A 17,099-nucleotide genomic window follows, 5' to 3' on the forward strand; every position below is an offset into this window, starting at 1 on the left:
AGGAGGTGTTGGAGGGTGAGGATGAAGAGCAGAGGAGGAGCAGCAGAGATTTATTAGTGAAGATGACAGCGAACTTCCTGAGGAGAATGAAGCAGGAGGAGCTGGCTGACTGTCTGCAGAGCAGTAAGAGGATTTCTCTAAACATTGAAGCTGCTGGAGAAATGAGACATTTAATAACGTCTCAAGAGATGAACCAAGATATATTCACACACTCATTCTTTAGAGCAACGACATGTTGGAATATTTACTGGAGAGTTTATTCATTCATCTTATTTGTTGTTTCTTCATTCAGGACATTTTGCTCCAGTTTGTCAACGTAAAGTTAAATCTTCTCTGAAGGATAAGTTCCAGCGTGTGTTTGAGGGGATTGCTAAAGCTGGAAACTCAACCCTTCTGAATGAGATCTACACAGAGCTCTACATCACAGAGGGAGGGACTGCAGAGGTCAATGATGAACATGAGGTCAGACGGATTGAAACAGCATCCAGGAAACCACACAGACCAGAAACAAGCATCAGACAAGAAGAACTCTTTAAAGCCTCACCTGGAAGACATGGACCAATCAGAAGAGTGATGACAAAGGGAGTGGCTGGCATTGGGAAAACAGTCTTAACACAGAAGTTCACTCTGGACTGGGCTGAAGACAAAGCCAACCAGGACATCCTCTTCATATTTCCATTGACTTTCAGAGAGCTGAATGTGGTGAAAGAGAGAAAGTTCAGCTTGGTGGAACTTGTTCATTACTTCTTCACCGAAACCAAAGAAGCAGGAATCTGCAGCTTTGAAGACTTCCAGGTTGTGTTCATCTTTGACGGTCTGGATGACTGTCGACTTCCTCTGGACTTCCACAAGACTGAGGTCCTGACTGATGTTACAGAGTCCACCTCAGTGGATGTGCTGCTGACAAACCTCATCAGGGGGAAACTGCTTCCCTCTGCTCGCCTCTGGATAACCACACGACCTGCAGCGGCCAATCAGATCCCTCCTGAGTGTGTTGACATGGTGACAGAGGTCAGAGGGTTCACTGACCCCCAGAAGGAGGAGTACTTCAGGAAGAGGTTCAGAGATGAGGAGCAGGCCAGCAGCATCATCTCCCACATCAAGACATCACGAAGCCTCCACATCATGTGTCACATCCCAGTCTTCTGCTGGATCACTGCTACAGTTCTGGAGGATGAGTTGGAAACCAGAGAGGGAGGAGAGCTGCCCAAGACCCTGACTGAGATGTACATCCACTTCCTGGTGGTTCAGGCCAAAGTCAAGAAGGTCAAGTATGATGGAGGAGCTGAGACAGATCCACACTGGGATAAAAAGAGCAGGAAGATGATTGAGTCTCTGGGAAAACTGGCTTTTGATCAGCTGCTGAAAGGAAACCTGATCTTCTATGAATCAGACCTGACAGAGTGTGGCATTGATATCAGAGCAGCCTCAGTGTACTCAGGAGTGCTGACACAGATCTTTAAAGAGGAGAGAGGCCTGTACCAGGACAAGGTGTTCTGCTTCGTCCATCTGAGCGTTCAGGAGTTTCTGGCTGCAGTCTACATGATCCACTGTTACACCAACAGGAAGACAGAGGAGCTGCAGGACTTCCTGAAAGAAAACTACAATAACTCACCTCTGGATGAGTTTCTGAACGGAGTCATGATTAAATCCCTGGAGAGTAAAAATGGTCACCTGGACCTGTTAGTTCGCTTCCTTCATGGCGTCTCTCTGGAGTCCAACCAGAGACTCTTAGGAGGTCTGCTGGGTCAGACAGGGAACAGTCCAGAAATCATCCAGAGAACCATCAACAAGCTGAAGAAGATGAACACTGGTAAAATGTCTCCTGACAGAAGCATCAACATCTTCCACTGTCTGATGGAGATGAACGACCTCTCAGTTCATCAGAAGATCCAAGAGTTCCTGAAGTCAAGGAACAGATCAGAGGAACTCTCTGAGATCCACTGCTCAGCTCTGGCCTACATGCTGCAGATGTCAGAGGAGGTTCTGGATGAGTTGGACCTGGAGGACTACAACACATCAATGGAGGGACGATGGAGACTGATCCCAGCTGTGAGGAACTGCAGAAAGGCTCGGTGAGTCCTGATCAATAACAGAATCAATCAGTGGAGATTAGTAGTTTAGTTCTTCAGACGTTCTCATTCTTCTTCAGTGTTCCACTTGTTCTCGGCAAACATTACAGTCAGTTGTATTCAGTCACAGATGTTCTCCAATTTTTTTTGTAGTTACTGGGTCTTTTCTGTTTCTCTGTCCTATTATTCTCTCCATCAGTTTATCAGTTTAGCTGAAGCAGCCTCTGAGGCATCATGTTACAATGATGAGAGGATGTTGAAGGCTGTTTTGTCAAAATCTGTGTTCATTAATTCTTCAAAAAGGAATTATGTTATTGTGTTTAAAACATTTATCAAGATATATATATATATAATTTCCCCAATGGGGATCAATAAGGTATTATCCAAAAAAGCGTTGAATAAGGTCAGCTGGACTTGTAGAATTTCTTGAAGACGTAGAATTGAGGTTCAATTTCCCACTAGTTTATCAGAACTGAAGAAGCTACTCGGATGAGTGGCGAAACGTCTTCAAGAAATTCTACAAGTCCAGCTGACCTTATTCAACGCTTTTTTGGATTACCATGACCTGGATGACTGTGAACCTTCACAGACAATAAAGTATTATCTTATAATTGATGTCTGTCAAGTGGCTTTCACTTATGTGAAGTTTAAACTGCAGCTACCCCACTTGAAAAGGCAACTTGCTCGGAAGATTAGACTGGAATTCACTCAATGACCAAGATTCAGACTTCTTTTTCTTCCTGTTCTTTTTGAAAATTGTCCAAGGCATACTTGAAAAACCTTAAAATGCAAACACAAATAGATGGTCACAAAAAATGTACCCAAGAAACCATAATCAATCAACATCAAAATAAAGATTAAAGTAGATAAAATCAAATACTTAATTTCTAATCTACTGGAAATTAACTTCAAAATAAGTAGAAAATATCCATATTTAAAGTACCCAAAAATATATTAAATACATTTTTATAGCACTATTTAATGATGATTTTAACCTTAGCAGCTTTTAACTCCTGTAAATACACACAAATGACATTTATCCAATTACTTTTAGCTTGAATACTTTTTAAAACACATCATATTATGAACTGTACTTTCACCCACATGATTTTAAATGTATAACATTTTATCTTGCATTTTATACACATGATTTACCACAGCACATTTTAGCTTTTTATTTGATCACATAATTAGTCCACCACTCAATCCCAATGTGAGCTGGAGTGAGGCTACTATTACTTACATTTTAACAGTTTATGTACAAAACCACAGAGTGAATGTTATTGCTTGCCTGTAGGTGGGGAGGAGCAGTAGCTTAGACTTAACTCTCCCTAGTGGGGAACCAATGCTTGAGCTTAATGCTTCATTCTTTTCATCCTCGATGACCTCACTTTAGACAAAAGGGAGGCAAAAAGAGAGAAAGAGAAGGGTGAGAAACAGAGGAAAGGAGGGGGGAACAACCCCATTGCTGTTTGATCTCCTAGACATCCTTCTTGGGTTCTTTCAGCTTTCTGTCCTAATCATAGTAACTGGAAATACTAACCGACACTAAAAAGAATACAACAAATACAAACTACATCTCACATTTTCTAGAGGCTGTGAAGTGGTTCCACATCAACATCTGACTAATATCCCTTTTACATTGAAAATCCTGGGTCGACCCACATTTGGTGCACTGTCACATCACCAAAGGTCTTGGGTCTGACCTCCCACTGTAAGAGCTGTGTGCTTGTGTTTTCCTTACTCTCATACCTCATCACATTGATAACGTCATTACACATTTAAGGCCCGTACACTGCAGGTAAACAATGGACAGCATGGCGTATTTTTTAATGCTTTCAGTTTGTTGATAACCTGAAGAATGGACTGATCAAACTCCCACTTCTGCCACCGAATCTCCACTTCTCCTCGGATGCAGAGCAATTGCAACTGGCAGAGCTCATAGTCCTACCAGTGCACTGCCATGATTGATAACAAAAAAGTGAGGGATATTGCTATGCAAGCTGTATATGAATACAGTTACACATGCATTCCCTGATCGGTGCACTTTTCCAAACATGACGTAGGGCTAATTCACCTATGTGCTTCCATTAATCGTGTAACAACACATTTTATTTGTATGATTGGAAAAAAAGATCAAAAATCTAGAAGAAGTAGAACAAAACTTTGCTCTGTTTATGAGCTGGAGCTTCTATAATGATACAGTCTGACAGGCCATTGAGTGCCAAAATCAGAATGCGTCAGGCAGATACATCAACGTCACAACGAAAAACCAGGTTGACGCAGCATTCCTGTTCATCATGTTCAATGATGTACAGGTCCGAGGGTTGTCAAATGATCAGTTGCATTTGTGTTGGACTAAAGGCAAGGCAAGGCAAGGCAAGGCACCCATGTATTGAGGCTGCAGTCCTCACTGCAGGCGCCCCCGGTTTGAGTCTTGCTCTGGGCGGCCTTTCCTGCATGTCCTTCAGCCATCTCTGCCTCCCTGTTTCCTATCTTCTCTGTGCTTACCTGTCCATTAAAGGCTTAAAATGCCACCCAAAAATATATTTAAAGGCATATATTTAAAAGCTTCACTTATATAGCACATTTCATACACAGTCAATGTGTTTTAAATTAAAAAGTGAAGACATACACTGTAAAAAAATACTCGTAAAAAAACGCTAAATTTATGGCAGCAGGGGCGCCATAAAAATACAGTAAAATAACGGAAATTACTTTCACGTAAAAATACAGTTATTTTCCATTAAAAAATACAGTTTGTACTTGTTGCGTTGTAACTTGTATTTTCAGGTTGTTTTAACATTTAATTAGAAACATTTTCACATTTTAAAACAATTAAATAACCTAGAAATATGAAAAATAAATGTTATATTACGAACAATAATGCTTAAATTTACAGAAATGTGCTGTTATTAATCGGTTTTAATTGCATTATTTTATGGGAAGAGATTCTATAATAATTTATATTTGATGTAATACAACAGTATATGACACAAAATGATGTGATTAATCTGTTGCAAAACTAGATATTTGGTTAGATTGCAAGAATTTACTGTTAATTTTAGAAAACATCAAATGGATGTTTAATTGTTTTACTTTTGTTTTTAACGTTCAATTACAAACATTTTACATTTTAAAACAATTAAATTACCCATAAAGATGGCAAATTAACATTGTAATATGAATAATAATGCTTAAAGTTACAGAAATGTGCTCTTATTAGTTGTTTTAATGGCATCATTTTATTTAAAAAGGCTATAGGCTATAAGATTAAATGTAATATAACAGTATACAACAATAATTTGATCTTTTCAAAACATGAGAACATGAAAAAAATGAGACCAAGCTGAACAAAAACAGCTACAATTTTCCATTCTCTGTATTTTTATTCAACTGTAGCAGGTAACCATTATTACAGCAATATTCAAAAATCTATTCAATTAAAATGACCGGTTCTGAAACAAAACAAAAACAAAATTCAACTGAACTGGTAATGAAAGAAAAAAGTAAAAAAAAAACAAAAAAAAAAAATAGTTGAGTTACCAATTTACAAACAAGTCACCATACATCCACAACACTGATTAGAAACTTGGTGAAACGTCACTGGAAATAAATCCATACTCTGTACCAGGGGTCGGCAACCCTCAACACTCAAAGAGCCATTTGGAAAGAAAAGCCTGGGACCAACAAAACCCCTTTGACATCTAAAATGAAGATAACACTGCATATATCGTTTTCACCTCTATGCTAGGCCCATAGTGTGTTGCATTTATGAAATGAAATAACTGCTACAGACAAAACGACATGTTATTTATGTAACATAACAGGAATTTATCCGTGGTTGTCTTACCTGGGGTGGAAAAGTTCAATGAATAGTGGGCTGGACCTGCCGGCGGGTGTCGCACGTCGGCAGTTGTGGCGTATATTTTGTGCAACAAAAAATTAAATACATTTTATTTTAATGTTAAAAGATCACCATCAATTTAGAATTATATTTAAAAAACTAACGCACTAAAATAAAAATACATTTGAATTAAATACTCGAGTAAATGAGCTGCAATGCACTGTGGGAGTTTAGTGTTTTTTGGTTGATGTTACAACTGTGAGTGTGGTGTGGCATTCAGTGTCATTCAGTTGTTGTGTAACTCTCGCTCATTCACTGATGAGTGACTAGTTGCCGTTATTCTGAGGCAGTTAGCGTGAAAAAGTGAACGGCTTTGATCAGTGTCCTTGCTCCGCACCGCTCGCTGCAGAGAGCTGCAACAGAGGAAAGAAAGAGCTGCAACAAGGGAACGAAAGAGCGGCATGCGGCTCCGGAGCTGCTCTATACAGTTGACGAGGTGTGGTGTCCATATTTGAACTACTTGTTAATCGTAGTGAAGTTGCAGTTTCTGAGCTGTGACCATCTGAAGAGGAGACAGAAAATATTAGCGGTTATTAAATAATAACAGCTAATAACAGTTTAAGAGGCAGGACCAGGATAAAGGTGCAAGAAGATACAGCCTTTTCCAACACCACAGCAGTCACACGAGTCCCACTATAGACGACACCGTTGCTTTGGGACAGACAAGCTTGTGAGATCTCAACATAACACACTACAAAGGAAATACACACCAGACTGACTATACATGGGAACTAAATAAACAACATATTGTTGTTGGGGGGACTATTACTGCTGGATACAAAAGTCATTTTTTCTGTACATTGTGATAAAGTATCCTGTATTCATCCCATAATCCCATCCCATCATTAGTTGTGTGTCATTTGAAACCGAATCAGAATCTAGAGAAGATAGACCCAACTGATGATACTGATTTCTAAGCACACTGCCAATTCACTGCTGCTGATTGTACTATATTACACTAAGTTACAGGTAGATACTATTATTTTTCAGCCAACAGTATTTATCTAACCCAAAAGAGCAACATTTTATGCTTGTTTCACTTCATACAATGCAAATGCTGGCACATAGGACACGTCATGAGGTGTAACAATAAAGTATACGTGCTGGTCCTGCATCACAAGCATGAACTGAATCTGTCTGAATTCAAGTGACTCACCTTGGTTTAAACACAGAAAGACCCTTTTTGTACTGAGTGCCTTTCCGCTGCACCTCGGTAGCTGCTCAACATTGGGTTCTTTGACTAAGGTTTCTCCTACTGCGGAGCACACTGCTGCACTGTACAGTTCAGCATGGAAAGGAGTTGAGTTCTTAACCACCAGTTTATGCCATGAAATCAACTCTCACCACTTATCTGCAGAGAGAAAGAAAAAAAATTATGAATCATGAAATTTGCCAAAATCAAAATAATTGCTATTGGTTGTGAAAAAGTCGACCTAAACTGTGTTAGCAGATCTCCCCTCAATAAATCAGAAGATGATCCTTTACATATTTTTCAGTATTGTTTTGAATTTCATGTTGACCACTGACTAGTGTTGCACCAAAATGAAAATTTGAAAAACCTTGAAAAAGGCAGAGTAGGTCGCTCCTCCTATATTTGTGAGAGGCAAGAAGAAGATGAAAATATTAGTTTTAAGAAAGAGTAACTGGTTGAAATAAACCATTACCAAATCGCAGTTTCATTTATAAAACATTTGTTCTCTCTTCTTTGGAAGATAATCCACTTAAAATGTCTCACTAGTGACACCTGCAAGTGGAGGAGTAGGAGCAGTCTGTGTGGAAAGAAGACTTTGACATTTTGACACATTCTATAAAATCCAGCTTCCTATCCTAGCCAGAAATCATGCCATTTGAAATGACAGAGTAATAACACTGGCAGACGCCGCCGCTGGCCATACTTAGTTAGCTAATATTTCAATTGACGACATGCTAGCGGATTGGTTTTGTCGACTGAGTAAAGTCAGAGGCATGGTGGTAAATAAAGCTAATACCACTAAGCTTCAGTTTGATACTTGCCTTCTGCCTTCGTCCTTCCTCCAGCCTCGACATTAGCTGCTGTTTGCTCCAAGTTTCTGTGACCAAACGGGAACAGCCGCGTGGTGGTTGTTGACCTTGTTAAGCGTAACGTCAAAGACGGATGTTCAGTGTCCCAACAGACAATGGCATGTCTTCTTCTTCTTCTTCTGCTTCTGCTTCTTCTTCTCCAACCGTTTCTGTCGACCAATCCAAACGGGACCCGCGCTTTTCAAAGCACGCACTCCAATGACGTGTCGCGTTCACATTTTTGTCTTGTGTTTTTTTGTGCAGGGAGACGTTGCAGCAGTAAAATGTCTCCTGATTAACCGTGTTTTGTTCAGACATGCTGTGAAATAATTCAAGACGTTGTGATTTACATTGGATTGTATATATATACACACACAATAGCCTACAGTGTTAAATAGCTATTTTACTATTAATTTCTCAGTAATTTTGAATGATTTTTTTAAGTTTTAAGTTTTGTTGAATTTTACAGTTTATTCCATTAAATAACAGACTAATATTTGTAAAATTACGATACATTTGTGAACATATTTTAACAATAAATATCTGTATTCCTAATGTTTTTTGTAAAACAACAAAATATCATGTTCTCACGCGTATTTTCACAGTTACAGTGGTTTCATGTCATTTTACATTGACATGTAAAATCACAGTCTCTTTTGTTGATTGTCAGATTGTTTCTGTATTTTAAAAATACAGAGATAATATGTAAAAATAAACAGTAAAATGCCGTTATATTACATTTACATACATAGTGTGTATAGTTGAAAAACAAACAAACATTGAAGAAAAACAACAAGGGTTATAATCAATATGTTATGATAAAAACAATAAAGACATTGAGGACATAAAATAAAGCCGGATTTCCATAGACGGCCTACCTCCACACTGCCCCACTCCTCAGCGCCCCACACCTCCCCAGGTTTTCTTAAGTACCTTTTCCATTGCTTAGGAGTGACCCCCGCTCTCCCCGGTTTTGCCACACCCACCCTTGTTGCTACTAGCAACAGCGGGCTACACAGTAAAGTTATGATCCAACAACCAGTGAACGAAAGAAAACAACAATTATGCAGTTATGAGCTTTCAAACAGAACACAATGAACATAAAAGATAAAAACTTAGCGGAGGACTGCGCCAACAGTGTATATACAGTATCGTGTCCATCTCCTCATACCTCCCGATCAGCACCACTAGTTTTGTTGTGCCCCTTGGCTGCCCGATTATCGACCTTCATTTTTTCATTTTCTCCTTCATTTGTTTTGCTGTCCTGATAAAGCCAAGTTTGTCCATCTCAGCCGCGATCCGCTGGAAAACCGAGAGGTCCCATCCAACTCCCTCTGTATACTCTCTTCTCTTCACTGACCAATCACTAGTAAGCAGCGTTCTAAATCACATTTTTGGCCCCGATTCACCTACTTCAGACCGACTAAAAAGTCGTACTAAAAAGTACCCAGAAAAGTGTCCCTTTGGCCTTCTAACAACAGAAATAGCCATTTAAAGTGGGCAGTGCGGGGCAGTGTGGAGATAGGCCGTGTATGGAAATCCAGCTTGAGAGTACAGAATTTCTTTCAAATGATTACCAATCAATATGCAAAAGTAAATAAAGAGCATTAAAGAGCTAACCCATAAGCACTTGCAAAGTAAAAAATTTTTAGCCTGGATTTAAAAACATTCCCACTTTCAGCTGATTTCACTGCTGTTGGTAGTTTGTTCCACTGGTGTCCAGAATAATGGCCAAATGCTGCTTAACTATGTTTGGACTGAACCCTGAGCTCCACTCTCTGACATGAGTCTACAGATCTCAAAGCTCTGTTGGGCTTATATTGATGTGTACACCAGTAGCAGAACTTTGAAATCTATTCTACAGCTGACTGGGTATTATGCTTGTCAAGTGGCTTTCACTTATGTGAAATTTGAACTGCACATAACCCCACTTGAAAGGGTAACTTGCTCAGAAGATTAGACTGGAATTCACTCAATGACCAAGATTCAGACTTTTCTTTTCTTCCTTTTATTTTTGAAAATTGTCCAAAGCAAATTCAGGTGAAAAACCTTAAAATACAAACAAATAAATGATCAAAATTGTACCCAAGAAACCATAATCAATCAACATCAAAATAAAGATAAAAGTAGATCAAAAAATCAAATATTTAACTTTTAATCTACTGAAATTTAACCCCAAAATTAGTAGAAAATACTCATATTTAAAGTACCCAAAATTAATTAAATACATTTTAAAGCACTATTTAATGATGATTTTAACCTTACAAACTTTAACAGCTTTTAACTCTTGTAAATACACACAAATCATGTTTATCTTATTTATTAATTACTTTTAACTTGAATACTTTTTAAATCCACATCATATTAAATATATACCATTTTATCTTGCATTTTAAACACATAATTCACCACAGCACATTTTGACTTATATTTGGTCACATGATTTCTCCACCACTCAACCCCAAGGCAAGGCTGCAAAGATGCAAAATAATCAAAAGCTCACCGGCTCCTTCTTCTATCTTTGTAAGTTTTAATCCTGCAGTCTCCTTTTCCCAAGCACAAGTTCCTTCACACACTCCTAACTCCTCAATGTCCTGTGAGTGAGTGCCTCCAAACCATCCTGATTTCCAGATTGTCTCCACCTGGTGCACTTAATCAGCTGCCTCCTGGCTGGGAGACACACTCAACCCTGATGCACCCAACCAGAGGGGGCGGCCTTCAGCTCAACTCAACAATGCTTTCAATAGCGATCAGATCCAAAAGCAGACACAGACTCACAACAGCCCAAGTCCAACAAGTTTATTGTGACATGGTGACTCAAGTGCATGGGGAGGGGGGCTGGCTTCCAAGGATCCCACATGGTACAGTGCAGGTGATTGTGGTGGTGAAGGTGGGGTGTACACAGTCAGTTGATCCGGGCTGGCAGGGTTGATAACAGACTCAACCTTAAAGGGGCCAATGGAGTGAGGAGAGAGTTTCTTAGAGGATAAGTTGAGTGGAATATCTTGGGTACTCAACCAAACCTTCTGCCCGGGCTCGTATGTGGGAGCTGCCAACCTCCGTTCCGCTCGCGGAGTAGGGAACAGATGAGATAAGTATCCCTGGGAAGCTTCAAAAGGTGTCTTACCTGCAGCTGCTGACGTGAGGGAGTTGTGCGCATACTCCACCCAAATTAGATAGGTGCTCCAGGATGCTGGGTTACAGGTGCAGATACATCGTAGGGTGGTTTCCAGGCCCTGGTTCGCCCTCTTGGTCTGGTCATTGGATTATGGATGGTGTCCAGAGGACAGACAGTAGCCCCCAGCGCCCGGCAAAACTGCTTCCATACTTGGGTAGTGAACTGGACACCTCTGTCTAGATGATGGCCACCGGGATGCCATGAATGCAAAACTTATGGAGTGCACAGCTTTAGAAAAACAATCAACACTCATTATAATAGTGTTGTTACCTTTGGCCAGAGCAAGGCCAGTAACTGAGTTTGAACCTGAGTCTATTAGAGCTTCCTGCCTGAAAGTGTCTGCAACCAGTGAGGACAGGAAGCTAACTGGTGACCTGGTTATCCACAGTAGGTGCACAGGCCTTCCTTGAACCTGCGGTTGTGTTCGGTGGAGGTGAGGCGGTTCCTACTTAGCTGCATGGGCTTCTCTGTGCGGTGACTAGAAGAGGTGGAGCCTCTGGCTCAGGAGGTTGAGAGGGTGGAGTGTGAACCTTCTCCCTGCGCCTCTCTCTAAGTCGGTTGTCAAATGGCTGTTAGCTCAGATAAATCCTTTGTCTCCTCTCTTCCCACTAAATAGTCTTTTCCAGCCTCGTTTTATCCCAAAAGATGGAGAGTCCAGTCATCCTAACCTAACTCAGTAACTAGGGTACGAAATGTTACAGAGTAGTTAACAACACTGAGCATACCCTGTCAGAGGCTGAGCAGATGATCGCTAGCACCACTTCTTAAAACAGGATGGTCAAAAACAGCAGTCATGTCAGCAGAGAATTCATCAAATGTAGCATTAGCTGTCTGAGGGCTTTGCCAATAAGCGGTTCCCCAAATTCCGGCTCTTCCCTTCTAATAAACTTAACACAAAGGCTATCTTAGAATGGTCACTGGCATAAGTTAGGGGTGGTCAAACATTAAGGAACACTGGAAAAGAAAGGATTTGCATTCACCCAAGTTTACCTCAGATGAATGGTTCACTAGACTGTGAGGTTCCCACAGGGACTGCTGGGAGCAGGCTGATGACTAGAGTCAGGGGTGAGTGACACTGAAGCCCCACACGAGCAAGTCTGGTAGTAAGCTCCGTCATGGCATCGGTGATGTAGCATATGGTAACGCCATACTGCTCTAATAAGGCTCCATGGCTGGACAAGGCCTGATGAAAATCTGGATCTCTGTCCACTGGGCCTATGCTTTTAGCAGGTGCCACAGGTAGGTGAGCGGGAGAAATACAGGAACTCACAAAGAGTGATGGAAGCTAATCTGGCGATCACAGTCTTTAGTGCCAAAACCAATTAACTCTGATTTGTCCTGATTCAACTGAAGGAAACTGTGGTTCATCCAAATATTTGCCTGCTTTAAACAGCGACACAAGGACTCTATTGGGCTACAGTCATATGGGGATAGTGCTCAGTATATTTGTGTTATCTGCATCGCTGTGATATTGAACATTGGAACGCTGCAGAAATTCACCTAAAGGGTGCATATAAGGTGTCAAAAAGTCCACTGGAGTTGATCAAAAATCATTTTCTCAACAATCTTGACTGTGAAACAGATTTAAAATAGGTCTGTAGTTGGATAACAGAGAGATAGCAAGTGTTCTTTTTTTAAGAGTTTCATGATAACAGCTACTTTCAGGGATTTAGGGAACATGTCTGATTGAATTGAATAATTTGTCATTTGTTGCAAATCAGTAAGAGGAGACTTTGCAATAGTTTTAAAAACAGTCAGATGGCATTGACACGGAGTAGATGGTTTAAGCTCCTGAGCTGCTTCCTCTCTAGTTCTTTGATCAGTTGTATTAACTTCCAACATACCAGTAGAGTTTTTCCAGGGTGGTTTAGGAGACATCATTTTAGTAGTTAGGTGACATGAGTTGATGAAAGATGTTCCACTTGTGGACTGAAGCTAACAGCAGCAGGTCAACAGTAGTTCATGTTTTTCCAACTGGAAGTAGTCACTGAGCTCAAGTCAGTCAGAAGAGCCAGAGTCCATTAACCAGTGAAGACAGTCCAGATATTTGTCTCATCCAGATGTCCTCATGGATCAGATCCACTGACAGATTGTGGACAGTCTGGAAGCCTCAATGTAACTCAGTGTTGTCTCCATTCATCTAAAGAAAGGTCTGAGAGAGATGATGACAATGATTGTTTCACAAAATGTCCAACAGGATGTGTCCAACTGTCCACTCATCAATACATCACCTTCATAGAAATGTCTTCTTCCATTATAACACATTTTATGTTTTGTCTCATGACAGACTTGGTGGTTGTGGACTCTCAGAGAGTGAATGTGAAGTCGTGGCCTCAGCTCTGAAGTCCAACCCCTCCCATCTGAAACATCTGGACCTGAGTCTCAACAAACTGGAGGATTCAGGAGTGAAGCATCTGTCTGCTGGACTGGAGAGTCCAAACTGTAAACTGGAGACTCTGAGGTCAGTTTTCATTTCTTTTCTTCTCAGGCTTCTGAAGAATGGAGATCCAGTTTAGGTGAGTTCTCTTGTCAGGACTGTCAGATAGAAAAGGAGCTCAAAGAGTTGAAATGAAGGAGCATCATGTTCCTGAACATCAGCAGGTATCTCCTTAGTCATCGGTGGTGGGACTGATCACAAACCACATCAAGTCCAGTCTTCACATGTGTTGACATTAACAGAGTTCTTGGTGTCACTAATCATTCTTTCTGTCCATACTGTCTGTGGACAAATCCCCTTATAGTCTGACTCCAATCAGACCGGATGGAGGACAACATCCACAGTGTTGTTGTGTTGATAAGATAAGACGAGACAAGACAAGACAAGTCAAGATAAGATAAGGCTTTATTCATCCCACAGTGGGGAAATTCTGGTTGTTAACAGCAGCAACATTCAACTTCACAAGCAGTGCACACAGTGCACACATAAAACAAGAATAGAGTATAAAAATATAAAAAATGTATAAGAAGGTTATGTCACAACAAGCAAGGCAGTGTTTATGTAAAGAAGTGGATATGTTTATAAATATAAATGTACATATATGTTCACGTATCTCCAGTGACAGGGAGATGCAGACCGTACAAAAAAAAAAAAGAATGGCAGGTATATAAACGGAATCTAAGCGGTATATGTACATGTAGTTAAGATTGGGAGGAGTATTGCACAAGTATATGTAGGAGATATTGCACATAATTGCACATTATGTAGTTGTGGGTCTACTGGGAGCAGACCTGGTTGTAGAGTCTGACAGCAGAGGGGAGGAAGGACCTGCGGTACTGCTCCTTTGCACAACGTAGGTGCAGAAGCCTGGTGCTGATGGAGCTTTCCAGGGCTCTGACAGTGTTGGTGTTGTCCATGATTGACGACAGCTTCACCAACATCCTCCTGTCCCACACCACCTCCACAGGCTCAAGACTGCAGCCAAGGACTGAGCCGGCTTTCTTTACCAGTTTGTTCAGTCTTTTTCCCTCTGCTGCCATGATGCTGCTGCTCCAGCAGACCACACCATAAAAGATGGCCAATGCGACCACATAGTCGTAGAAGGTCCTCAGGAGGACGCCCTGCACTCTGAAGGACCTCAGTCTCCTCAAAGGATGGAGTCTGCTTTGGCCCTTCTTGTAAAGTGCCTAAGTGTTGTTAGTCCAGTCCAGGTTCTTGTTTAGGTGAACACCCAGGTACCTGTAAAAGTCCACTATCTCAATGTCCATTCCCTGGATGTTCACCGGTGGCGGGGGAGTGGCTTTGCTCTGTCGGAAGTCCACAACCAGCTCTTTGGTTTTTCCCGCATTGATCCAGAGGTGGTTCCGCTGGCACCAGGCCACAAAGTTCCGGTTCAGTTCTCGGTACTCCCTTTCATCTGTGCTGTTGTTGATGAGAATGACTATGGCTGAGTCACTTCTGTAGGTGAGGGTCAGTTGTGTGGTGGGTGACGTCGGCTGCGTAGATGGTAAAGAGGAGAGGGACCAGGACCGTCCCTTGTGGTGCCCCCGTGCTGCAGATCACTGTGTACGACACACAGTCCTCTGTCCTCATGAACTATGGTCTGTTGGACAGGAAGTCCAGGAGCCAGGCTGACAGCTGTTGGTGGTCCAGCTTGTCCCTCAGGGGTTCTGGCTGAATGGTGTTAAAGGCACTGGAGGATTCAGAGGACATGATTCTCAGAGTGCTTCCAGACTTCTCCAGGTGGGACAGGGATCTCTGCATGAGGAAGATGACAGTGTCCTCAGCTCCTATGCCAGGCTGGTAGGTGACCTGCAGTGGATCAGTGGATGAGCTCACCAGGGGGCGCTGTTGTTGGAGGACCGACCTCTCCAGGGTCTTTGCCAGGTGGTCTGTTAGAGCTACTGGTCGGTAGTCGTTTATTTAATTTCCCTTCGGGGATGAATAAAGTATATCTATCTATCTAAAAGACGAGATAACTTGGGCACTGGTACGCAGGATGACTTCCACAGCAGTGGTACCTTCTGTAACCTCAGGCTCATGTTGAAGAGGTGCTCCACAATCCCACACAGTTGGCTGGAGCAGGATTTGAGGCGCAGGATTTGAGGAGTCTAGAGCTGATGCCATCTGGACCTGTTGCCTTCTTGACCTTTAGCCTGGCCAGTTCTCTCTCTACCTGGGTTGAGGAGAGCACCATGCTGGGTGGAGGGGCAGTGGGTGTGCTGGGCTGTCGAAGGACTGCAGGGAGGTAAGTGGGGGTGGGAGGGGGTGTGGGGGCAGTGGATGCACAAGGAGGTTGCGGGGGGAGGGGCAGGGATGGTTGAGGCCATGGCAACCAGGGTTCCATGCTGCTATTGCAATAACATGCGAGAATTCCTGCGGTAGGTAGTATGGCCTCATGCTAATGGCTAACAGCTCAATGTCCCCACTACAAAGTTTTTCCTTGATAATGATGTGCCCAGGGTTACACCATCTGTCGTTCACAAACACAGCAAGTTCCCCACCTTTTCTCTTACCGCTCTCCCTTGTCCTGTCTGCTCTTATCAGCTGAAAACCGTCCAGTGCAGCATTGGAGTCCGGTGTTTGCTCCTTTAACCAGATCTCGGTGAACAGCATCAGGCTACACTCCCGGTATTCCCTCTGGTGCCGTGGTAGCAGCGTTAGTTCCTCCATCTTGTTGTAGATGGACCTCACAGTCCCGGTGATGATGGTGGGGAGGATTGGCTTGAAGCGTTTCCTCCTATTCCGACGCTTTACCCCCGAACGGCAGCCTCTTTTCCTTCTCTTCAGCTCCGGAGGACGTCGGGCCGGTTAGCCTTCCTGCGCTGCTTAGAGCTAACAGCTGATCACAGGTGTAAACAGTGTAGTGTGTACCTGTTGAGTCAGTGGCCGCTGGTGTAATGAACCAGGTAAAAATAAGCAGGAAAAGCAGAAATAGTACCACAGTTTTGCCGCTCAGTAAACAAAAACTTTTCATAGAAAACGGCACGGGAATAGTCCACAGGCATACACAAAAAGTCAGACATATGGAGCTGCCGTAACAAGCGGCCACCTAGTGCGGCGCCATCTTGGAAAAGATCTTCAACTCATCTTGTTCTTCAGCACATCCAGTCAGTATCAGTTTGTGTTTCCACAGTGTTTCCTGCTGAGCTGCAGTGGAGGGACAGGAACTCAAAGAGGAACTTTGATTAGTGTCAGTCAGACTGCTGCAGCTTCATATTAGTGTCAGCTCAACAGTTGTGCTAGGAAGAGACCACTTCACAGTCAGTGTGGACAGCAGGAATCTCAACAACTCTGGAATCAGTCCATATGACATGTGACTATGGTTGGAAGACACACTTGAACATGTCAACTTGTCCTTTAACATTTGAATGACACAAACCTCCTGAGACACCAAATCCAGGAAGAAGAAGGTCCTGGAATCAAAGAACTAATCAACAGTTTGTAGTCCAACATGTGTGAGGA

At 42.1% G+C, this 17,099-nt stretch overlaps 1 protein-coding gene across 1 annotated transcript; it reads left to right on the forward strand.

Annotated features, from left to right (window-relative positions):
• Positions 1 to 69: 69 nt before the first annotated feature.
• LOC125005561 (protein NLRC3-like) lies at positions 70 to 13,542 on the forward strand (the record flags this gene model as incomplete). The annotated part of the gene is made up of 3 exons (XM_047581005.1): positions 70 to 123; positions 293 to 2,075; positions 13,485 to 13,542. Coding segments are annotated over exons 1-3 (1,878 nt in total), but the record flags the coding sequence as incomplete, so codon positions are not given.
• Between the last annotated feature and the right edge of the window lie 3,557 nt (positions 13,543 to 17,099).

Source organism: Mugil cephalus, chromosome 3 (genome assembly GCF_022458985.1).
Source record: "Mugil cephalus isolate CIBA_MC_2020 chromosome 3, CIBA_Mcephalus_1.1, whole genome shotgun sequence".
NCBI lineage: Eukaryota > Metazoa > Chordata > Actinopteri > Mugiliformes > Mugilidae > Mugil > Mugil cephalus.